The sequence below is a fragment of the Eretmochelys imbricata genome, chromosome 6, assembly GCF_965152235.1.
Source record: "Eretmochelys imbricata isolate rEreImb1 chromosome 6, rEreImb1.hap1, whole genome shotgun sequence".
NCBI classification, from domain to species: Eukaryota; Metazoa; Chordata; order Testudines; family Cheloniidae; genus Eretmochelys; species Eretmochelys imbricata.
This window is the reverse complement of record NC_135577.1, coordinates 38,533,973-38,558,374: the sequence shown is the minus strand read 5'-3', so window position 1 is coordinate 38,558,374 and position 24,402 is coordinate 38,533,973. Positions and strand designations below refer to the sequence as shown.

Here is a 24,402-nt window from a genome sequence, read left to right as displayed (position 1 = left end):
TATGTATACCTTATCAAACAGCAAGATGATGTTATTCAATCAACCTACTTTAGGACCCTACCTTGCTTTCACCGACTTCAGGATGGGACCTTAGATATTTGAAATTGTATAGATTATGGTCAGATGTAGACTTTTTTTTTATATGACATACCTGTGCCCACATACATTTTCACATCAATACTGAAATTCTATTGAACAATACTACATTGGTGCAATCTTTACTATATTTTTTTCAATCTTTATATATTACTTAATTTATCTCAAAAAAGTAGTTAGTCAGGACTGTGGCCCAAATTCAGCAAGTCAATGGGACAACTCACATGCTTAAAGTAAGGTACGTGCTTAAGTACCCTGCTGAACTGGGGCCAGAGTGTGCAGTTGAGGATATCAATCCTAACTATTTCCCCTTTGTTAGATGGGTAAGGAATAACAAGGGTCAGAAATCCTTTTGTAAAACTAAGGAACAGAGTGGATCAAGTAGAAATTGCAATTTAGCTATTAAAATATTTGAATATTTGATCCATTTCATTAGTATTAATCTGTTCTATTTTGCAACATGTACACTGAAAGCAAGATTCAATACTGAATTAAAGTTATCAACTGAAAATAGTTTTTCTTTCTTTTTTATTGAATAACAGTTATCTAGCCTATTTAAGGGTTGAAAAGTAAAGGCTACTGAAACATGACATTTACTTTATTTGGTCATTGCACTTCACTTTCAAATTACTAACTTTAGTCATCTGTGGACTCATTAACATTTAAAACTGATCAATAAATTAAGACACTGACATAATTTCTTTACTTGCATTTTCCTCCTAACCCAAATTCAGATTCTCCAAAAGTCAAACTCCTTCACAGTTACCCAGGATACTTTCTTTTAGCCTAACCTTTCCTTTATCTCTCTTTCTTTAAATGCTCAGTTAACAAAAAAGCATAAGATTGGATGAGGATTGGATGAAGATCAGGGGGGCGTGTTGGGAGTGACATCAACTGAGACAATAAAAGGGCTTCTTAGTTACTAAGAAGTTCTATTTTAAAGTTACATTTAAGGGGTTCACTAGACCAATTCAGTAGTCTTTAAATATACTCAACATCAGAAGACAGTCAGCTGCTGACTTATCAGAAGCAGAAACCTGTTTAAGACATTATTTGGTAAGTATGTCATATTTTCTTTTAGGATATACTAGATAAATGATTTTAATAACAAATTATAATTCAGTTTGTGTATTTTGTTTTCTGATTAGGTTAAGCATAAAAATGGAATGAAAGTGAAAATCTGTTGTTTTTAAGATTGTTAACTGAATCAGCTTTTTAAAATTCAGTTAAATGAATAAAATTCACCTGTGATGGTGGATTAAAGAAATAACTCAAAGTGAATTCAACCACTGCATTTAAAATAGTTAGTTAGATGCTGTGCTTGGAGCATATTCATGCTCTGATGTAAAACATGGTGCTGTAAATGTTTTTTTGACCTACAGTAAAACTGTAAAAATCAAACAGGAAAGTAACAGTAAAAATGGCATTGGAGGGTTCTATATTTATTCTGTCTCAGATACTTCACATCAGATTTGCTTTATTTACAACTCAAAAGATGTTTTTCTAGCTATCACCACTAAGAACTCAAATTGGAATCTGAAATTCAAAGTTATTTCTGCCTTTCAAAGTTATTTCTGCCATCACCAGTACTAAATATTCTGCAATTATAATTCAACTGACAATTTTGTTGATGTGCAAAGCAAAATAAAATCCATCTCTCTTCCATATCGATATGACCTATGTAGTACTAGAAACTGTAAAAACTTGGGGCCCAATTCTGATTTTTCTCACATCAGGTTATATAGGGACTAACAACACTAACTTCAGTAGTTATGCCAATTTAAAGCTGCCATAAGAGAATCAAGATTCTTGGTTCTATCAGCAAAATCAGCAAAGTTTAGTGACACACAAGAAGCAGACAAAATCTAATACTTTGCATTTACATAGCTGTATGCAGGTATTTCAAGGAGCTTTACAAATATCTCCATGAGACAGAAATTAATAATAAATAATAATACTTTGCAATTAAACACTGCTTTGCATCCAAAGATATTAAAATGGTGGGTATTATTATGCCGATGATAACGTGGGGTAACTGAGGCATACAGCAATTAAGAGACTTGCCCAAGATTGTACTGAAAGTCTTTATAAAAATTAGGAATAGAATCCAGTTCTTCTGATACCTAAATTCCTTGTTGTATCCACTACATGTGAAAAACATTTTTACACAATCTCTTTTCTGACTATATACGTGTTCAACACTTTTCTCTGTACCTAACCCTAACTGTACCCCTAGTTTAACTGGTTTGAAATTATTTGAAACATAGATTTACAAATTTCCTTCCTTTTATCCTTATAGTTAACATGATTTCTGTCAAAGATATGGCTAAGACTGCAGTTGTTGTATATGCAATTTGTTTCTTTGCAAAATCTGATGGAAGACCAGCGACGTAAGTATATTGCTATACATTTTTTGAATTTGGGGATATTTTTACTAATATTCTTTACTTTCCTCTTGACTGATTATCTGCCTATCATCATCTGAAATCTGACATCAAGTACAAGAATTAAAATAAACAATGCCACAAAACTAGACCATTTCCCTCTTCTAACCCTCCTCTGACTAATAAATCCATCACCAATTAAATATCACTATTTCCTCTCCCACCAGCAGACAGTATATCCCCTCCTGGGTAAAAATCCAGGTTGAATGAATATGCCTTGCACTGCCTCCCAAAAGTTCCCAAACTTGGGCTTTAGTGGAGATCAAGAATTGAAGGAAAGGCCATTATGAGATTGTTACTTTGTTCACCCTTCATACAGGAAGAGGTCAGTGAGTGAGATGCAACTGATGCACAATCTTGGGGAGCACCGGCATACTGTGGAGAGACAGGATTGGCTTCAGATGAAACTGCAGGATGTGCACAGTGCTCCTGAGGCACTGGTGGATGCTAGGACCCAGAGGCCCCAAAAGAGGGATGATATTGTTCTGGGAGAGATCAGAAGTCAGAGGCTGCTCCCTGAGCGTTTGCAGGCAGCAATGCAGAAGAAACCTGTTGTTCTGGACAAAGCTTACATGGACAACATACTCTTCAAAACAAAGTCCCAGTGAAAGAGGCATAGCATTGTATCTGTCCAAGTAAGCACATGTCTGTAAGTCACTGAGCAACTAGGGCATTTTATTATTATTTATTATTTGTATTACATTAGTTCCTAGAGGCCCCAACCAAGACTGCAGCTCCATTCAGCTAGGTCCTTTACAAACCTAGATTAAGAGATTGTCCATACCCACCCATCTCAAATGTTGATAATTTTTGAATATCTAATTCAATTGCTAATGTGTCCCATTTATTTCCAACGTTTAAAAAAAAAAGTATGTTTAAAAAACCAAACAAGAAGGAGGTATAAATATAAATAGTTGCAAAAAAGGCAGAGTTAAAATAATTTAAGACCAGGTTTTACAACTCTTACATTGAGTAGTACCTTAACCCAGTGGAATCCTCTACAGAATAAATTACTAATCAACCTAAATGAGGATGGCAGAATCTGACCCAATAATAAAAAGGGCACCAGTTCTATAGGGACTTAAACATGTGCTTCACTCTACAAAAAGTGACCAGTCCCATTGATCTTCCACTCACAATGCATAAAGTTAAGCTCACGTCCGTTTACAAGATCAGGCCAAGATCTGGGAAGTGTTAATTACAGATAAAAATAAAAAAAAGAGGATTTTAATTTAAAAAATATTATAAAATAAGGTCAAATATAAACACAGGAAAAACAAAGATTATTAATTATTAAAAGGAAAGGGCTAGAATTAAAACTAATTCTATAAACAATAGAAAAATCAAGGGTTAAATATAATATTAAAATAAGGGAAAGGTTTAATTACCCAACAAAGGCCAAAAGGATAGGATTTATAACATAAACAATAAAAGGAGATGTAGTGGCATGCATCTAGGTGTGAGGTTAGGTAACACAAAGTGGGAATGAGGTATGGATCAGACAATTAAAATTAAAACCAAAATCGTACAAAATATTTTCATCCTCCCTCTTGTCTGTAAATTATTCACTCTCTAAATTGTCTGTAAGTTATCTTAGGCCCCCTTTTTGTGAGTAACTTGATGCATGTAGGACTAATAGTTCATATGGGTAATGTTACTCATGTGCAGACATAAGTATTTACAGGAATGGGGTAATAGATTCTAAAATCCTTGCAACGGGTTCCCATTAGCCTGTGGAAATCATTGCCACAATATACCACAGAGGCTGAGAGCTTAGCAGAATTCAAAAAAAGACTGGACATTTTTATGAATAACAAAAGGGTCTATAAGTAAAATTGTAAGGATAAAAAAAGAATAGCAAACAAAAAATCCTTAACCTGAATTTTGGAAGGGATACAAACCCTCATGAATTGAAGGTTTGGAGCATATGCTTTGGAGCATAAACATACGTCTGACTAATGGAGTTTAGGAAGAAATTTTTCCTATAGGTAATGTTTTCCATAATTGTCTGCTGTGGAGTTTATTGCACCTTCCTCCAAAGCATCTATTACAGAGCACTATCAGATACTGGACTAGATGAGATGAACTGTTGGTCTCAGCCAGCCTGGCTTTCCCCATGTTCTCTAGCCATTTTGCCAGCCATGGAAGTAAACATTTTCAACACCACCCACTCCCTGCAATGGCCAAGGGGAGGGGGGCAAAAACGGCTGGCTAATCAATGAAGCAAATGGAAAATGGCCAGCCAGGCAAAGCATAGAGCAAAAGATAAAGGCAGAGTGGGTAACAACAGCACAGCGCTTCCTGGAAGTTGGCACCCTGGGCAACTGCCCTGCTTGCGTGCCCCTAGAACCTGCCCTGTTCCCAGTAATTTTTATTTGTCTGTTTGGTGCCTTCACACTTTGGGAAACCAGTGAACAAATAATAAATAATAATTTCAAAATATAAATTCAAATCTTTTGCAAATTAGAAATATACTTGCAACTAGTGAACTGTATTTTGTTATCTTGACTATACCTTTACTAATGTAAAGGCCCTAATGCTACAAACAGATGATGCGCTAATGCAGACCCTGCACCTGCACAAAGTCCTATTACAGTGAATAGTATGCGATGGGTGTTTAGGGTTCTATGATAGTACATCTGTTTGTGGGACTGGGGCCTTAAAGTGCACCTTCTATTTATTCTTTTGTTGTATGTTTGTGCATAACTTAAAAAGGAATAAAATTGCATTTTTGTACCTATGTCTCGCTTATGTATCACCAAATAAAATGGACCAAAAGCTCTTGGACATTATTATAAAGCATAATGAACTCTGATTTTCCTGTCAGTATTTATATTGGTAAATGCGCGGATGAGATGATGGTGTAGAGAGGAAGGTTTTAGGTTTATTAGGAACCGGGAAACCTTTTGGGAAAGGGGGAACTTATACAGGAAGGATGGGATCCACCTAAACCAAAACAGAATCAAACTGCTGGCATAAAAAATTAAAAAGGTTGTAGAAGATTTTTTTAAAACTAAGAGCTGGGGGAAAGCTGACAGGTGCGGAGAACCAAGCGGTTTGGGTGGAGACATCCCTTAGGGATGAATATATTAAAGGGGGAACTCTATATCCTAGTAAAGAGGATAGGAAAGAAGTTGGTAAAGGGTAGGAGCTACTGAGGAACAGTCAAACATAAATCCCATTTAAATATACCACATGATGGCAAGCAACTGAACATGGATAAAATGTACAAGTGCTTATATACAAATGTTAGAAGTCTAAATACTAAAATGGATGATGGGTGAACTAGAGTGCCTCGTATTAAATGAGGATATTGATATAATAGGCATCGTGGAAACTTGGTGGAATAAGGATAATCAATGGGACACAGCAATATCAGAGTACAAAATATATAGATATGACAGAGTAGATTGTGCTGGTCGGGGAGTGGCACTATATATGAAAGAAAGCACAGAGTCAAATAAAGTAAAAATCTTAAATGAATCAAACTGTACCATAGACTCTATGAACAGAAAGTCCATGCTTGAATAATAATAGTATAGCAGTAGGAATATACTACTGACCACCTGACCAGAATAGTGATGGGACTGAAATGCTCAGGGAGAGTAGAGAGGCTACAATGTCAGAAAACATAATAATAATGTGGTATTTCAACTATCCTCAGAACGGGATGCAGAGATTAAACTTCTAGACACCATAAATGACTGCTTCTTGGATCACCTTGTCCTGGGACCCACAAGGGAAGAGGCAATTCTTGATTTAGTCCTATGTGGGGCACAGGATCTGGTACAAGAAGTGAATATAGCTGAACCGTTCAGTAATAGCAACCATAATGTATTAAATTTATATTCATATTAAATTTAATATACATGTAGGAGAAAAATGCCAAAGAAACCCACCACAGTAGCATTTAACATAAAAAAAAGGCACCTATATAAAAACGAGGAAGCTGTTAAACAGAAATTAAAAGGAGCAGTCACAAGGGTGAAAGGCCTGCAAACAGCATGGAAACTATTTAACAGAAGCTCATACAAAATGTATACTCCAAATAAAAAAACAGTAAGAGGACCAAAAAAATGCCACCATGGATAAACAGCAAAGTAAAAGAGGCAAAAAGGCATCCTTTAAAAACTGGAAGTCAAATCTTAGTGAGGAAAATAGAAAAGAGTATAAACTCTGGCAAGTCAAGTGTAAAAGTATAAGAAGACAGGCCAAGAAAGAATTTGAAGATCAACTAGCTAAGGACACAAAAACTAACAGCATTTTTTTTTTAAGTACATCAGAAGTAGGAACCTGTGAAACAGTCAGCGGGGCCACTGGACAATCAAAGTGCGAAATAGGAATAAATGGTCAGTTTTCACAATGGAGAGAGGTAAGTAGTGGGGTCCTCCAAGGATCCGGACTGGGTCTTGTGTTATTCAAAATATTCCTAAATGATCTGGAAAAAAGGGCTAAACAGTGAGGTGACAAAATCTGCAGATGATACAAAATTAGTCAAGATAGATAAGTCCAAAGCTAACTGCAAAGAGTTATAAAGGGATCTCACAAAACTGGGTGACTGGGCAACCAAATGATAGATGAAATTCTGTGTTGATAAGTGTAAGTAATGTGCATTGGAAAAAAATAATCCGAACTATATATACAAAATGATGGGATCTAAATTAGCTGTTACCACTCAAGAAAGAGATCTTGGAATCATCACGGATAGTTCTCCGAAAACATTTATTCAATGTGCAGCAGCAGTCAAAAAAGCTGACAATGTTAGGAACCATTAAGAGACATAATAAAACAGAACATATCATAATGCCACTATATAAATCTATGGTACACCCATAGTTTGAATACTGTGTGTAGTTCTTATCACCATATCTCAAAAAATATATATTAGAATGGAAAAGATGCAGAGAAGGACAACGAAAATGACTGGTGTGTGGAACAGCTTCTATATAAGGAGAGGTTAAAATGACTGGGACTGTTCAATTTAGAAAAGAGACGACTAAGAAGGGAATATAATAGAGATCTATATAATCATGAACAGTGTGAAGAAAGTGAATAAGGAAATCAGAGTAGCAGCCATGTTAGTCTGTATTCGCAAAAAAGAAAAGGAGTACTTGTGGCACCTTAGAGACTAACAAATTTATTTGAGCATAAGCTTTCGTGAGCTTCAGCTCACTTCATCCAATGTGAGCTGTAGCTCACAAAAGCTTATGCTCAAATAAATTTGTTAGTCTCTAAGGTGCCACAAGTACTCCTTTTCTTTTTGTGAATAAGGAAATGTTATTTACACTTTTTCATAACACAAGAACTAGGGATCACCCAAAGAAATTAATAGGCAGCAGGTTTAAAACAACTGGAAGTACGTCTTCACACAATGCTCAGTCATCCTGTGGAACGCATTGTCAGGGGGATGTTGTAAAGGCCAGAACTATAAATGGGTTAAAAAATCAATTAGGTAAATTCATGGAGGATAAATCCATCAATGGCTATTACCCAAGATGGCCAGGAATGCAACACCATGCTCAAGGCCTCTCCCATGGAGAGTGTGTAGAATCACACTCCTAATTTTGACACTACTAAGCTGCCTGCAGGGAGAAAGGAAATACTGTATCCTGAATTTATTACATAAATATTCCATATATGAATCACTACTGAATTATTATTGAAACAACGGGCATAATTAAATCAGCAATCATGGCAGATGCTGACTCCTGCCAGCCCTAAAGAGGCTATGAATACTCCCAAAAAAGAAATTCCAAAAGCTGTGCAGAACTAATAACTAATAATTGTTTTACTTCTGGGGAAGCAGAATGATAGTACAGCAATGAAAGCCTACAAAATATACTCCAATAAAAACTGAAGAAATTGTAAGGTCAGTTGAGAAAACTACTGTTGTTTTTGCTGCTGCTGGCATTGTCTCCTCTAAATACTGCTGTTGAATATTGCTGAGACTGCTGTTAAACAGCATATAACATTTGACTCCTTGCCTAGGTAGCACATTCTTGATTCTAATTACTTTGTCTTTTGTGCTAGCTTTGTTGGCATTTTATTGTCCTAATGATGGATTTCCAGAATAGTCTGGTTTACCTCTCTGTTTTTAAAGGACAGAAAGAGAGAGCTCATTTAACTGAATCACGTTTTGTTGCATTCAGTAGTTAAGCTTCCAGTTTTTCTCATATGCCATTTAAAGTTATAAGGGAGAAAAGCTTCATGGACACATCTCATGTAAAGTTTAAGACTTATTTGTTAATGATTCCCTATCTGAAAAGGTTAGTTCCAGCCCTGATAATGCATTAGACAAGGCCAGAGATATAAACACACTGAAACTTCAGAGCAAACTTTAAAGAGCAAACCAGGCAAAGATTATACTGAGTTTCAATCTCTGGAATCAGAGTCAATTTGGTGAACTTTCTCCACTAGTTTGACATCATCCTTTGCAAAGTGAATGCTAGCAATGCATTCTCATACCTGGTACCCCCCTAACTCAGGTTGTCACGCATGTTACTGGAACAATTCTATCTCCATCTATCAGGCATACTGCCACAGTTCATATTACATGGTTCTAAGAACTGAATAATTATTAAAATGTGTAAGATTGTGTCCAAAGGGGGCTCTATTCTTTTCATCTCCCTGCACTGCAAATATTTTTCCTTCTCTTTCTTCTTCCTCTCTCTCCATCCTCTTCTTCCAGCTTTCCAAGGGAGAAGATGACACTGGTTTTAGACTGTAAATTCTTTGGTGAATTGACTGTTTTTGTATGTTTGTACAATGCCCAGTACAATGGGGGTGACTGAGGTATCAGCCTGCACACTACCCTAATATAAAATACTTAATTAATAATAATACTGGATAAGATCCTTAGAAAAGAGGTAAGCATTGAGTTTAGACCTGAATGCACTCAGGCTTGGGGTCAGTTTATTCTCCTCCCATATGGAGCATGCACCAAACAACTGAGCTTGTCTAGCATGTAGAGCATAACAATAACTGTCTAGGAGAGTCGTGGATGGATAGGTGATCCCTGAGATAGCACAATCCCAGCCTATTAAAGGATTTATGAATTAATAATAGGATTTTTAATTCATTCTTGAAATGAACTGGGAGCTACTAGAGGCCCTCTCTTGATCAGATTTACAAGCTTAACTCTTCATTTTGTTTAGATTTAACATCAGCCAACTCTTTTCTCATCTATGTGCTAATCTCTGCTAGACATGGAGATAGCTGCAAGATTGTGGCATATATTGTGAAGGATTAAGGGAGTCAGGCATCATTTGCACATCATTGGCAGTTGAGCCCATAAAGTATCAGTTTCTCATAGAATCTAAATGTAAATATGGAAAAAGTGGTGGTGGAAAAGCAGTTGTCCAGCAGCACCCTCCCAGTATAGCCTTCAAGGAAAGATTTCTGAGCATTTCCCTTGACCCTTGTCTCATCTCTTAAGTGGGACAGAGTATCTTATAACAGTGAGGTCTAAGAGTATGGGAACAGATGTTCTTTGTCCATGGATTGCAGGAGACTATTCATCTGCACCACCAGCACTGTTTCAGATTTATTTCTGTCCAGAATGGAGAGGATCTAAGATTGGCTTGGAGTTTGTACTTGCTTGCTGTGTGATTAGCTTGCTAAGAAATAGATTTGGTACCAAGTTAGATCTGTTATGTCTCATAAAGGTTTCTTTATGAATGGGAGACTATAGTAGGTTTTAAGGTGGGAGGTAATATCCCTTTTTCAAACATGGTGTTGACAGCCTCTATTACAAGGATTCCTAGTTACTCTTCTCTCTCTTTCTCCAGACAGTAATGACTTGCTCTTGATTAGTATGTCTAGGACTTCTAAATGGACTAAATCAGGGGAAGGAAGGTGTCATGTTAGACATGTAGCTGATGTTCAGTTCCGGGTATCTCAATAAACCTTGGATATGGGTGAGCTCAGTGAAAAAGGATGAATGCACCTCTATGCAAGAAATGCTGGGTTGTGTTATGTAGGCAGAGCGATGAAGCAACTCATCCCCACAGCTTTTGAGCATGTTTGTAGGGAGACGAGAAGAGAGAATCTATGAACGCAGGCATGTAGAAGTTATTTGCGCTTCAACTTGTATGCCTCATCTTGGGTTTTCCTCCATCAGTAATCTAGTTTCTATCCATTTTTTCTTGCTCTGAGAAACATAAAGATCCATATAGATGGGGGAGAACAGAGTAATTTCATAGCTACTGAATTGATATATCTACATCTCCACTTCCTCCTTCATCACTATACTTTGTGATTTGGGCCAAAATTGTAACCACAGATCTAGACCCTCTCAATTTACCAGGGTATTCAGATTCAAATGCCAGGATCCAAATCTAACGCTGTGGTATTGGTTTCAAAACGACAAGCATATGAAAACTCAACAGCATGGGTGATCTTGTGATCATAATTCAAGAGCATGACACCATATCCCAAAGTTCAGAGCATGTGGCAAAATGACATCGCTTCCAGCCACAAATTACAGGTGGTAGGCCAAATTGGCCCAATAAAGCTGACCACTAAAACAACAGGGGTATGTCTTTGTCTTCAGGGCCTGTCTGTCATTCTTACTTACAGAATGATGTTTTGTCCTGTTTTGTAACTCTCTGCAGTCTGACCGCTGGGAGGAGATGCCCGCCAGCCGAGTCGGTGAAACTGACAGCAGGCTAGCGACCTGTCTATAGGTTCTTATAGGCCCCCTATAGCCACGCTAACAGAGGCTGGATGAGACAAGGATCATCGTTCCCAAGCTTGTCGCGCTCCTCACCGCACTGCCATCACCAAGACCGGCAGCTGCCACGGAGAACGAAGAATCTCCCGGTTCATTCCCGCCCCTCTGTCCTGCCCCCCATGGCCTGTAACCTGCTGTGCCAAAGATGAGGGGGCAGCTCCTGCCCGTCAATCTCCCCCGCGTCCACGCGCCTGCTCGACTCCCTTGGAGAGCCTCCTCTGTGCGGCGCCTCCAGGTCGCGCTCTCGCAGCCCCATCTCCCCGCACGCTGCCTTCCTCCACGCGCACCGCCCCCACGCGACTTTCCCCTCCCCCCTCATCTCCTCCCGCGCTCTGTCCCACTGCTGCCGCCGGCGGCTCTGGGCGCCACCCTGTCACCATGGAGACCGGGGACGCCCTGGTAGCACACCCGGCGCCCCCGCCGGCACTCTGGAGCACCGAACGTCGCACAGGCGACAGACACGCCCCTCGACCTCGTTTTCGGTTTCACAAGCTAGCGCCCCCGCGCCCCACTTCCGCCTGGGGAGAGCCTGGAAACCAGCAAGCCCACTACACGCCCCCCGCCCCCCGTGTAATACGTGTTCGGCGCAAACCTCGCGATATTTCACTCCTTTCCCGTTTCCTCCTCCTCCTCTCTCGCGGGAGGAGGAGCTTGCAGCGGCCGAGCCGAGGCCGAGCGGCCTGGGAGGTGCAGGAGCGGCCTGGTAGCGAGGCGGCTGTAGTCGTGGAACCTGGCGGGGTAGGTGCGAGGTCGGCCGGACCCCCCCCCCCCCCGGGGCAGGCGGGGGCTGAGAGGATGGGGAGCGAGGTAGCGGCAGTGGGGTTGGGTGGCTGCGGAGCGGGGCGGGGGCGAAACCGGTCTGTGGAGCGGGGCAGGGCGGGTTGTGGGGAGAAAGGGGTTGGGGGGCGTAGGAGCGAAGCCGTGGCCGGGAGTGGGCTGTGGAGCCCGCAGTTGGGCCGAGGGGGAGCGGAGCTGTGTTGGGGAGGAGACTGGAGGTTCCGGGCGGCGAGGCGAGGCGAGGCTTCGGGGTTGTAGGGCTGGGGAAGCAGGCAGAGCTGCGGGGCGCACAAGTGGGGTGTCTCTGGGGCTGAGGCAGAGGCTGGGGGTGGCAAGGGTGTAGATAAATGACCCCCCTCTTTCAGTTTCCTGCTTTGGGCCCTTTAAAGCACTGACCATTCTTCCTCCCCCGTGGCAGGTTTGCTGTTACTGACTATAAAGTGCTACTTCGTTATAAATAACCGTTCCTAAGGTACTCTGTGTACATTTGATATCTTGCCTTCTGGGAACATGGACAGTGGATTTGTTTCCTGATGCCCTTGGTTGGCCAGTCATACTAGTAGCTTTTGAATGAAATGGTTGGAGATGTTAGTAATACATAGTGTTAATGAAGGTTTTCTGTCACGTGTCAGAATTGTATTTCCTGTTGGGGATTGAAAGGAGCTCTGTTCTCTTGTGTGCCAGTTAAAAACCGTGATTAAACTGTATAGGGCAGTTCTGCAGGTTCCTATGAAATTAACATCCCTTCGTCTCAGTGATGTCTAGTGAACAGTGAAAGATTTCTTTGTGTTCAATCGCTTAAAGCAGGGCACTTAGCTTTTGGGGCCTCTCTCTCAACACCAAAATGAACTACTCTCAGTGGGTGGCTAGGTAAGAACAGTGAGTGGGGCGTTGCTAAGACTGTAGCCTGTCCCTGATTCTTTTGGATTTGTGATTTGTTTTTGGTGATATTGAATTTGTCAATGTTTTACAGTGAAATCCTATTGTAGGACCATAAGACGGTGGTTTTCAACCTTTTTTCATTTGCAAACCCCTAAATTTCAAATGGAAATCTCAGACATAGTCTGTGGACCCCAGGGACCCACATACCACAGGTTGAAAACCACTTCCATAAGACACATAATGGTGAATGTACTGATTGACCAGCAACTCTACCTTACCTTGATGAAGTCTTAGTTCTGATGTTTTCTTCAGCAGCTCCAGCTTTTCTGCTGAGCTTCCTGAAACTATTGAGAGTGCTTCTTTGCCCCAAAGTGTGTGTCTGTTTTGGAAGATACGCTTTGTAGTGCTGTAGTGGTGCCTGAAATATGTAATGTCGCATTCTGACAAAATTGCTTTGAGAAAATGGAATTGCAAGTTTTTGGATGAGTGAAATGCAGTCGATCACCAATGCTGCAAGCAACGTAGCATAAAAACCCATCTGCAACCCCACTCACCTCTCCAGTTGTCACTTCGTCTCCTTCCTCCATTTCATCTCTAAGCTCATGGAATGTCATCTAACACCTGTCTGGAGTTCTTTTCCTTCAACTCCATCCTTGACCCTTTCCAATTTGGGAAATGCCCACTTCACTCATCTAACTAGTTCTCACCAAAATTCACGAACAAGTACTCCATCTTTGTCACTCTTATCTGTTAACTGACTTTGACATCAGTTATGCTCTTAAAATTTTGTCCTTCCTTTGGCTTGCAATGGTTCTGTCCTCTGCTGGTTCTCCTCTTATTTGAGACTGCTTCTTCAGTGTTTCATTCACAGGATACTCCTCATCCCTGCTTCAACACTCAGTGGCAGTACTACAAGGCTCTTGGATTCCTCTTACCCCTCTGCACATTATATCTGGGTGATCTCATTCAAAAGCAGAGCTCTAGTTATCATCATTATGCAGATTTACAGATCTTCCTTGCTACTTCACACCTGCCTCCTTCTATCCAGACTAAAATCTTTCTACATCACCTTATGTATATACATTTGAGAGAGTCAAGGTAGGTGAGGTCATGTGTTTTATTGGACCAACTTCTCTAGGTGGAATGGACAAGCATTCAAGCCCAATCCACCTTGTGTGTCTCATATCCTGGGACCAACAAGCTACAGTAACATCACAAACAATGATGGTATATACATCTCTCAGTTCAACCTGACAGTGTAGTCAAAACAGAACTGTTTATTTTCTCCCCTCGCTTCCCTAAACTTCTCTCCCCTTTCTTAGCGCTGTTGTTGTCCCCAGCTGCCATCTCTTTTACTCAGGACTGCAGTCTCAGTTTCATCTCTGACTTATTCTCTTTCCACTCCCACATATCCAGGCTGTCTAAATCTAGCAGTTTTTTCCCTGGATGGCATCTCTAAGACTGGACATTTTCTTCCATCCACACAGCTAAAACTTTTGCTCAAAACCTCATGTGTATGTCTACTCAGCAAAGAAAAACCTGTGGCTTGCTTGTGCCAGCTGGGTTGGGCTCAGGGGCTGTTCCATTGCTGTGTAGACTTCTGGGCTCGGGCTGGCGCCTGAGCTATGGGACCCTCCTACCCCACAAGTGTCCTGGAGCCTGGGCTTCAGCCTGAAACAGCCCTGCAGTCTGAGCCCTACAAGCCAGAGTTGGCTGGCATGGGCCAGCTGCAGGTTTTTCTTTGCTGTGTAGAAATACCCATTAGCTCAGAGGTGGGCAAACTACGGCCTGTGGGCCTCATATGGCCCGCGGGACCATCCTGCCTGGCCCCTGAGCTTCCGGCTGGAGAGGCTAGCCCCCGGCCCCTCCCCTGCTGTCCTCCCTCCCCTGCAGCCTCACTTCGCCACTCCGCCAGTGCTCTGGCCCATTGCTCCTGCTGGGCAGCGCAGTGGTGTGGCTGGCTCCGGCTGGGTGGCAGGGCTGCAAGCTCCTGCTGCTCTGAGTGGCATGGTAAGGGGGTGGGGAGCCGGGGGGGTTGGATAAAGGGCGGGAGTCCCGGGGGGCAGTCAGGGGACAGGGAGCAGTTGGTTGGGGAAGAGGTTCGGGGGGGCGGGGCAGTCAGAGGACGGGGAATGGGAGGGGGTTGGATAGGTGTGGGAGGCCTGTCAGGGGGCGGGGGTTTGGATATGGCTTGGGGCAGTCAGGGGACAGGGAGCGGGGTGGGGTCCCGGGGGGGGCAGTTAGGGGCAAGGGGTCCCGGGAGGGGGCGGTCAGGGGGCAAGGAGCAGGGGGGGTTGATGGGTCCGGACTTCTGAGGGGGAGCAGTTAGGGGGTGGGAAGTGGAAGGGGGCGGATAGGGCGTGGGGGCCAGGCTGTTTGGGGAGGCACAGCCTTCCCTATCTGGCCCTCCATACAGTTTTGCAACCCCGATTTGGCCCTCAGGCCAAAAAGTTTTCCCTCCCCTGCATTAGCTCATTGATTGCTGCAACTTCCTCCTTTATAAACCCTTCCTGGTTCTTGGGCAGTGAGTCAAAGTTTATTCCATGATCCTTTTGTCACTGGTGTTGAGTAGTATTGAGCTAATTATGGTTCTGCTGGAGTGGTATTCTCACTTACTGAGGCAGTTGAACTGTTGATAGCTGTGACTGGCCTTTTGACTTCTAGCCCTGCAAATAAGTTGGGAGATGAGTGATTAACCTGTGAATTGCTATTCTATTTGGTCCTGCAGTAGCTGGTAAGATTTTGCTTTCCTGTAGGATGAGTCCACTCCTGCTTTCATTGAAATCAATAGGAGCAGGCTGAGTGACTGAATTTCATTGAGCTGATTTATTGATGTCCTTTGAAAAGTAGGAGGACAAGCTTTTAGGTGTGTGCTGTTGTGAGACTAGACCCTTCTCTTCCATAACTCCTGCAGTAGCGGTAAAGTGAAACTTACCGTTCTTCTACATCTGCTCTTACACAGGTGAGAATGTTGTCAGTTTCACTCTACTGCCACCTATTGTTTATTCATGAGGGGAAGTTTTCTTAACATCGCTGTAGAGTACATGGGTGCTATTTTAAGTTCTGAATTACTTGCATCTCACCTAACCTAATGTTAGGTAATAGTGTATTGCAGGGTATGTTTATCAATTAGGCTTGATCAGTGTCAATTTAGTAACATTTTATAAGTAATTATGGTTGATATACAGCCACGTAAAGTAGCTTTTATATAGGAGATGTGTACTTAAGTCTACAACAAATTTATTCAACAGACATGGATCTTCACAGTAGGTGAGGTCGGATGTGTGCGCGCGCCAATGGCAAATGCTCACTTGGAACTTCTTACAAAGCAGATTTCATTGGGACTGTAAGCACACCTGCTTATCTCCTCATCTCAACCCAGCTAAGGATATATAAAGGAGTGCAGTTCAACTGCTATTCGTATTCTTCTGACAACTGTAGGCACTGAGCAGCAAACTGACTGTTTGTCCCTTTTGTGAAGTTTAGTATTTTAACTTAGAAATTTGGAATATTTAATAGCGTGACTTTTGTCAAAATTTTGGTCCCACTGGGCATTCCATTTTCCAGGCTCTAGTGACGCTTGGGCGATTGTGAGTCTGTTGTTCAGCTTTAAGATGTATTCCTCTGAGGGTACTGTGTCTGCAACAGGTGAGTTTTCTGTACCTACTCTGCTTTCTCTGTATTAGATTTTTACCAGTCATACATGTAGAGTTTGGGGTATTAGCCTTAAATTCTACCTGTTGGCAAATTGAATATTATCCTCTTACTGATCAACTGGAGCAGTCAATGTGCAGTACCTGGCCCCTATCTGGTGAATCAGGAACAGGCATCCAGCAGACTTCCTTGCCAGCAAAAGCTTGATGTCCAAGGACTTGTCACTTACATTTGATACTGAGGGTTAGGCTAAGCTACCACCAAAGAACTCTTCACTCTTGTAGTTGCATTCCCCAAAATCAGGCACCTAGAGTTGGAAGGCGTCTGCTCTGTCAAGCTCAACATTGGCTTCAGTGTCAATGTGGAAAGACCTATTGAACTTTTAGAGGATTATTTGCTGGCAGTGTTTGTTTGGAGTTGAAGAAATGGAGCCACGTGTCTCACAACTAAATTTGATGTCATAGCCAGTGTAACAGATTAGTGTGCCACTGGAGGCCTGGTGCTAGCCATCCCTGATTACAGAATCAGCCACACCTTGGAGAGATCACAGTGATTGCCCTATAAAGAGCAGTGGAAAGCTCAGAAAATTGTGGAGAAACTGCAGAGTGTATGAAGAGCTCCTGCATGAAAGACTTGAGATCAAGGGAGCTGTGACTGAGAAGCACAGGGAGCTGTGACAGAGAAGCAGAAGGCTCCTGTACGGAAATCCAGATGGAGTTTGACCCTAGAAGTTTGGGGGCCTAGGAAGGTAGGTTTCAGATAGGAAGAGCTGGGAGGATGGGCTGTGAGAACAGAGTAGGACAGAAGAAGAGCTTGGCTGAGAAAGAAGACACCAGATCAAAGTATGGACTGTAGTCTGGTGATGGACTTTTATTTTGGGACCCTGAGGATTGTTGAGCCGTTTTTGTTAACACCCCTTGCCTGGGGCTGATTTAATATCTAAATGCAAATCTATGTGTAGCAATTAAGGGGCTCACATGAGAGGGGCTAAAAGTGACAGGGGGCCTGCTAAGTGACCCCTGGCTATGAGGGGGTGCTCATTAAATGGCCACCCCATTACAGCCAGCATGATACTGCATCATCTTCCATGCCAGCCACTTCTGTATGTTAGAGGCCTTCTAGCATCCAGTCCATCTGGTTTTGGAGACCTTTGTCTGCTGCATTGGGTTTCAGTGCATCTGTATCAGGTGTCTCAGTGCTTCAGCATCAGTGCCTCAGTGAAGATGGATAGCATTACATCCAGTTCCCAGGTGCCAAAGAGTCTGTTTGTTGCACTGAAAATTCTGATACTTCCCCTCCCTCTCCCCTTTCCCCCCCACTTTTTTTTTCTTTTCCTTTTTCCCCCTAGGATCTGGCAACAGAGAGAGTTGCTATTGGGAGGTAAGTCTGCCACAATTTTCACTGGGTTAGTTTTTTTTTCCTTTGTGGCACAAAACAGGGAATCTTCTTCTGCCTCTCCCTTTCATGTGTCAAATATACCACATCTTGGAGAGGTGGATTCTAGTGCCTGGGATCAACTTCACTGCTAGGGAGTCTGAGGTTTAGCCTGTGATGCTTTCCTTTCAAGAGCTATCAACTCGTTCAGTTCAGATGTTGTAAGCACTTAAAAGGCCATATGTGGAATCCCTCTGCTTTACAATGGGGTGGCTCTGCTTTACAGATGACTAGTCCTCTGACCCTATTGGGAGATGTGGGCTCAATGCCTGAAATTCAAAAGACCAAAGACAGATTCCCTCAAAAAAGCTGATAAGAGTCCATCCTTTTAGATTTATATATTGAAGAAAAATGGCTGCATCTTTTCAGCAGACGTCTTTGCCTTAACCCTTCAGTTCACTTAGCTTTGAAGTGGAAGCTCAAGAGCTTAGATCAGTGGTCCCCAAACTTTTTTGGTCATTTCCCCTTTCCCAGGAGCGGGGCTGTGGCCTATGGTCGGGAGCAAGCCTGTGGTTGGGAGTGGGGCTGGCGCTGCAGTGGGGATTGGGGGTCATGGTCGGAGTGGAGCTGGGGACAGAGCATAGCTTGGTGGTGCTTCCTCTCTGCCCCCCCATGGGGACTACCCTGGGCCCTGCTTTGCTCCCCGAACATTCCTCCATGCCCCCCCCTAGGGCATGTGCCCCCAGAGTTTGGGGACCACTGCTTAATATAAGCTTTATATAAATGTACTGCTGAGCACCTACTGCCACTGTTCTCTTTACGACTACAGAATTGCCTGGAGTTAATGTCAGAATGTCCATCTCATGATTTCAAGAATTTCCAGGAACATCTGAGAGTGGCTGACAGTCTCTGGATCTGGAGTCAGTGGTGATGGGAGGGTGGGGGGAAGAGGTGGAAATAGTCTTTCTGTTACCTCTGGTGAAAGAGGCTCTGAGAATAGCCAGCCAATGAATGAATGAAAACACCAACTATGGACTTCTTGATGAGCCTGTACCTTCCCATAACTGAAAGCTGACCAGTGTTACGCAGAAGGGGTTCAGATATTCTTACCCAATCCCCAGTTTGTCAGTTGTGCATACAACTCATGATGGGTCAAGAAAGTCTGTTCCTCCTCTCCTGATCCCAAGAGACAAAAAAAACAAACCAGATTGCGAAGATAAGATGTAGTATTCTATCAAACAACAAATGTGCATACAACTATCAATTTGTTAGCTAATTTATGTCTTTCATATCTGGGATAAACTATCCCCATTATTTTATAAACTGCCTGAGGAAGCTAAAGCAAGGGCATGTAGAGACCAAGCCCTGGTCTACACTAGTGAGGGGGATCAATCTAAGTTATGCAACTTCAGCTACGTGAATAATGTACCTGAAGTCAACGTACTTAGATTGACTTACCGTGGTGTGTCCACCACAGTGAGTCGACTGCTGCTGCTCCCCCGTCGACTCTGCCTGCGCCTTTCGCGGCGCTGGAGTACAGGAGTCAACGGGAGAGCGCTCAGGGGTCGATTTATCATGTCTAGACTAGATCCCCTCTGGATCGATTGCCTGCCTGCCGATCCGGCGGGTAGAGACAACATATTCTAAGTTGCCATTGACACTGCAGTGAGACGAGAGGCAAACATAGTAACCGCACACCCATCCTAGCTAAGGTATTCTGATTTGCCAAATGAGGTACAGAGTGCAATAGGAGATCCTCCCCTTATGGACTTACATTATTCAGTCGCAAGACAGAACTCATTTTACCATTTTAAAGGCTAATGGTCCATGTCAATGTCTGACCTTCTGTGTGTGTGACTGTAAGTATATCTTTTGTGCACATCCCAGATTCTTATCTTATCTTGTATGATCCCTGGGGTAGGAGGAAATCTGTCATCTTTTTTTTTTAATGTTGTTTTTTCCCAAGCCTGTTGGTTACCTGGGGAGACTAATTGCAGTAAAAGTGGATTTGCCTCAGTGAAATGTTTAAAAATGAACCAGTGAGATTAGTTATGATTTCTCAACTGGCAAATGTTTTCTCATTCAGTTCAGACTACTGCACAGCTTCTCTCTGTGGTATCATACCTTTTTTATGTTTTGATACATTTCTCTTATTACCTGGTCTTATTAGAGCAGTAAGAGCTGAAAAAAGTCACTTGTACTGACATAAACTTGAACCAAAAAAGCTGATGCAAAAAGCAATTTATATGAGTAAAAATATCTGTACATACATTAGCTATGATTTAAAAAAATTACAGTAGTGCAAATCCTCATTCTTTAGGGCATCACCTGTTTGCTAACTATGGTCAGGAAGTAAGTACTTTCCCCATCGTATAGTAAAGCCACAGGCATTGTAGAGTTTTTGCCTGTCTCTGAAGCATCCAGTTAAGGACAATGCAGGATCCTGGGAAGAATTCCTGTGTAAGAGCTTATTTATTATGTGCTACATTGAAACATTTTGTTACAATATATGATTGGGAACATTTGTGGGTTGGGCTTTCTTGATGATGACATAGCTGCACACTGTCTCCCTGTGGTACACAGATCTAGTATCTCAAACTTCCTCACAATCCCTGTGTCTGTTACATTAAATGAAGGGGGAGAGAGAAAGTTGATGGAGAGAACAAAGATGAACGTGGTAAGGGAGGATGAGGAAACTGAAGGAGAAAAAGCAGATTTTAAATTGCTCCTTTCCCTTCAGAAGCTTGGCTGCCACTTCAGCTGCAGTTTAGTGCGTTTGGCTTCTTTTGCATCACTTTCCAGTGTAAAAGTTAAATTGAGAGCTGTTTAATATTCAAACATTATTTTTTATAAAAAGAGTTGAAAATAGCTGCTTCATACTTATTCTGGTAGGGCAGCTGACTTGAGCTGAAGGGTAAGGTGCCAAGGCTAGGATATTTGCTGGCATGGCTATGTTAGTCAAGAGTGTGAAGAGGTATGATCTCTGATGACACAGCTGTATCTCAAGAATCCCCTACTGTAGATACAGTTACAATGGGCTGGTAAATCTGTGCTTTTATAGGTATAGCTTGTTTTGCTCAGGGGGTGGTGTAGATTTACTATACTGATATAAAGCACAGTTTTGCTGTTCTATTTCTGTCTGTGCTCGGAGTGCTTTGCTGGTAAAGTATACTAGTATACCTATACTTATAAAGTTCTCCTAGTGTAGATATAGTCTAGAATAGTCCAGGGAGCTGTGATGGGTTAGACCCGCCCTCACCCTGTTTGGGATGTCACCTGATGTACTTAGGTTTCACTGAGTCTGCCTGCCGCACTAGCCTGGGCTCCCTCTCCCTGTTCTGCTGAATCAGGTTCTCGGCCTCTGGAAGCACACACACACACAGGTAGGGATGCACCAGCTGTAGAATCACAGAGTCTGCAAGCAGCTCTCTATGGGAAGATTCAGCTAGGATATTGCTCTGCACTCAACTGCACACCCCCTTTGGAGGAGTAAACACAAAATAATATTGTCTTGCAGTGTATAGAAAAGTCTGAACAGCGCAAGCTCATAAAAATTCACCCTCTCCCTCAAGGGAGCACAGCTTCTACACCCCCCTCCCCCACCCCACCCCGGATATTAATTGAATAAACTGGGTTATGTTATAAACAAGAAATAAGTTTATTAACTATAAAAGGTAAACTTTAAGTGATTATAAGGGATAGCAAACAGAAGAAAGCAGATTACTAAGCAAATAAAACAAACCACGCATACTAAGCTTAAGATCTTAAAGAGACTGGTTTCAAGAAGTAATTTCTCACCCTAAATGTTGCTTTTGGGGCAGATTGCAGAAATTCTTGAAGGTTAGCTACCCTGCTTGCAGCTTAAATCTTCAGGTATCTTATTCACAGACCACATGGATCCCTTTTCCAGCCTGGCTTCAGTACTCCTCTCCCTTTCCCTTTGTCCTTCTTCTTTCGGTGTTTCCAGCAGTCATATTGGGTGGGTATTCAGTGAGGAGTGAACCAAGATCAACTTACTCCCCTGCCTTAAATAAGATTTACATAAGGTGGGAATCTTTTTTTTCCCAGTCTCGATCTCCCCCTCCTTTTAGTGAAAAATTACTAGAAATCCAAGGTGGTGTTTCTTACCAGATGACAGGACCACTTGACCTATCAGTGTCACTGCAATGTCCCAGGATGCCTCTCAGGAAGGAGAGAGATTAGTATCTTCAAAGTCTTATTGTTTCTTCCTATTGGCCCATCAAGACTGTTGTCTGGTGGGTGTCCCCCAAATACACATCCATACATAGTCAATATTCCTAACTTTAGATACAGAAATGATACATGCATAAAAATTGGATAATCACATTCAGTAAATTATAACCTTTTCCATGATATCTTAAAAGACCCATCTTGCATAAAATATATCTTTTATGCCATATCCATATCATAAGCATATTTACATAAAGAATATGGGGTGTGAGCAAGTAATTTGGAAAAACAACATTACCAGTGGGTATGACAGGAGTGCTAGAGTAGATAGGGTATAGGTGTTCTTAGCACCACGTCACTGCTCAGAATAGATTTAAATGAGACCAGGTTTCAGCAATGATGGGGAGGTTTCAGAGGAATCTATATAGCCAAACCTATGAATAGGGGTATTGGTGTTCTGGCCAAATTCTAGTGTGCGTGACTATTTACTCTTCTGCCTGCCTGCCTAAATTCCTTGTGTAGTTTCAGCTGGAAAAAGTACTCTTTACTTCCGGTCCTAAACTACACAGATACATTTTTGCTAAACTTGCTGCTTATCATTCCAGAGGGGACCCCACATTAATAGTGGAATCAGTGATGCTTGCAGTTTGTATCAATTCAAGGAAATGTGGTATGTAAAAAGATCTTTTATTCATTAAATACTATTTGGGGGCTGAAAATATATGGCGTGTTGCACCTATGAATTAATATTAACAATCTCTAGCTTACTACTAAATTCACCATCAGGTCATACAGAAATACACAGTATCTTATCCATTTTTTTCTGAGTCTGAACTAGATTGCAGGTTCCTTTATTAAGCACCAAAAACATTGCTGTTTGATAAATGGTAAGTACAGTAACGACCTACATAACTTTAGGTTTGCTATCGAACTGTCACATACACTTCATGTTTTGGCCACCTAAATTTTCAGTTAACATATAATGAGTCATTGAGCTCTTTTAGTGCTGCAGTAACTTAGCATCCCCTAATACAGGGGTGGGCAAACTTTTTGGCCTGAGGGCCACATTGGGGTTCCAAAACTGTATGGAGGGCCAGGTAGGGAAGGCTGTGCCTCCCCAAACAGCCTGGCCAACTCCCTGTATCCGCCCCCTCCCACTTCCCATCCTCAGGACCCCAGACCCATCCAGCCTCCCCTGCTCCTTGTCCCCTGGCTGTCTCCTCCTGGGATCCCCCACCCCTAACCAGCCCCCCGGGACCATACCCCCTATCCAATCCCCCCCTGCTCCCTATCCCCTGACTGCCCTGACCCCTATCCACACCCCTGCCCCCTGACAGGCTTCCCGGGACTCCCATGCCTATTTAACCGCTCAGTGTCCCCTGACTGCCCCCTGGAACCTCCTGCCCCTAACCCAACCCCCCCGCTCCCCGCCCCCTTACTATGCTGCTCAGAGCACCAGGACTGGCAGCTGTGCTGCCCGGCTGGAGCTAGCCACGTAGTCTAGAGCACTGGGACAGGCCTGTGGCTTTCGCAGCCATGCTGCCCAGCAGGAGCTTGCAGCCCCCTGCCCAGAGTGCTGGCGGCATGCTGAGTTGAGGCTGTGGGGGACGGGCTGGGGACTAGCCTCCCTGGCCGGGAGCTCAAGGGCCATAGTTTGCCCGCCTCAGCCTTAATTACTAGACAAATTTAAGACTTTTTTTCTTCCTGCCTCTTTAGGCAGACACTCATTAACCTGTTTCAGAGTAACAGCCGTGTTAGTCTGTATTCGCAAAAAGAAAAGGAGTACTTGTGGCACCTTAGAGACTAACCAATTTATTTGAGCATAAGCTTTCGTGAGCTGAAGTGAGCTGTAGCTCATGAAAGCTTATGCTCAAATAAATTGGTTAGTCTCTAAGGTGCCACAAGTACTCCTTTTCTTTTTACTCATTAACCTGTTTATCTTGACATCTAATTGTGAATCATGAGAGGTAGCAGTTTCAGCTTTTGTTTTAACTTGGTTTGACACCGATATTGTCAAAATGCTTTTTACTACCGAAAACTTTAATACTATTGCTTCTATGTTTGCTTTGTGCGCTAAACAGATGTTTTGTTGATTTGTAGGATATGCTATAATTCTCTTGGTTTCACAAGGCCACAATTTCAAAAGTCAAATTGCTATGATTACAGGGCAAATTGCACCTTAGGCCCCTTTAGCTCTCTTGAGTGTACCACTTCCTGGCTTCCCTGCACCTCACTCAGGGTGTAACTGTGCAG

General features: G+C 42.5%; 2 protein-coding genes across 6 annotated transcripts in view; both read left to right on the top strand.

The window, feature by feature from the left end:
* The first annotated feature begins 976 nt into the window (after nt 1-976).
* PTH (parathyroid hormone) lies at nt 977-3,148 on the top strand. Its single transcript, XM_077819957.1, has 3 exons — nt 977-1,013; nt 2,393-2,486; nt 2,860-3,148. The coding sequence occupies exons 2-3, from the start codon at nt 2,401-2,403 to the stop codon at nt 3,146-3,148; spliced, it is 375 nt and encodes a 124-aa protein (XP_077676083.1). The 5' UTR covers nt 977-1,013; nt 2,393-2,400.
* An 8,760-nt stretch (nt 3,149-11,908) lies between these two features.
* BTBD10 (BTB domain containing 10) overlaps nt 11,909-24,402 on the top strand; it is a 51,096-nt gene continuing 38,602 nt past the window's right edge. For 2 of the 5 annotated variants that reach the window (XM_077818441.1, XM_077818438.1), the window contains exons 1-2: nt 11,916-12,009; nt 22,755-22,819. The gene's annotated coding sequence lies outside the window, so the exon portion shown is untranslated. Of the gene's footprint in view, nt 12,010-18,861; nt 18,879-22,754; nt 22,820-24,402 lie in introns of those variants that run through there. The other 3 variants (XM_077818439.1, XM_077818442.1, XM_077818440.1) reach the window with 3 other exon arrangements.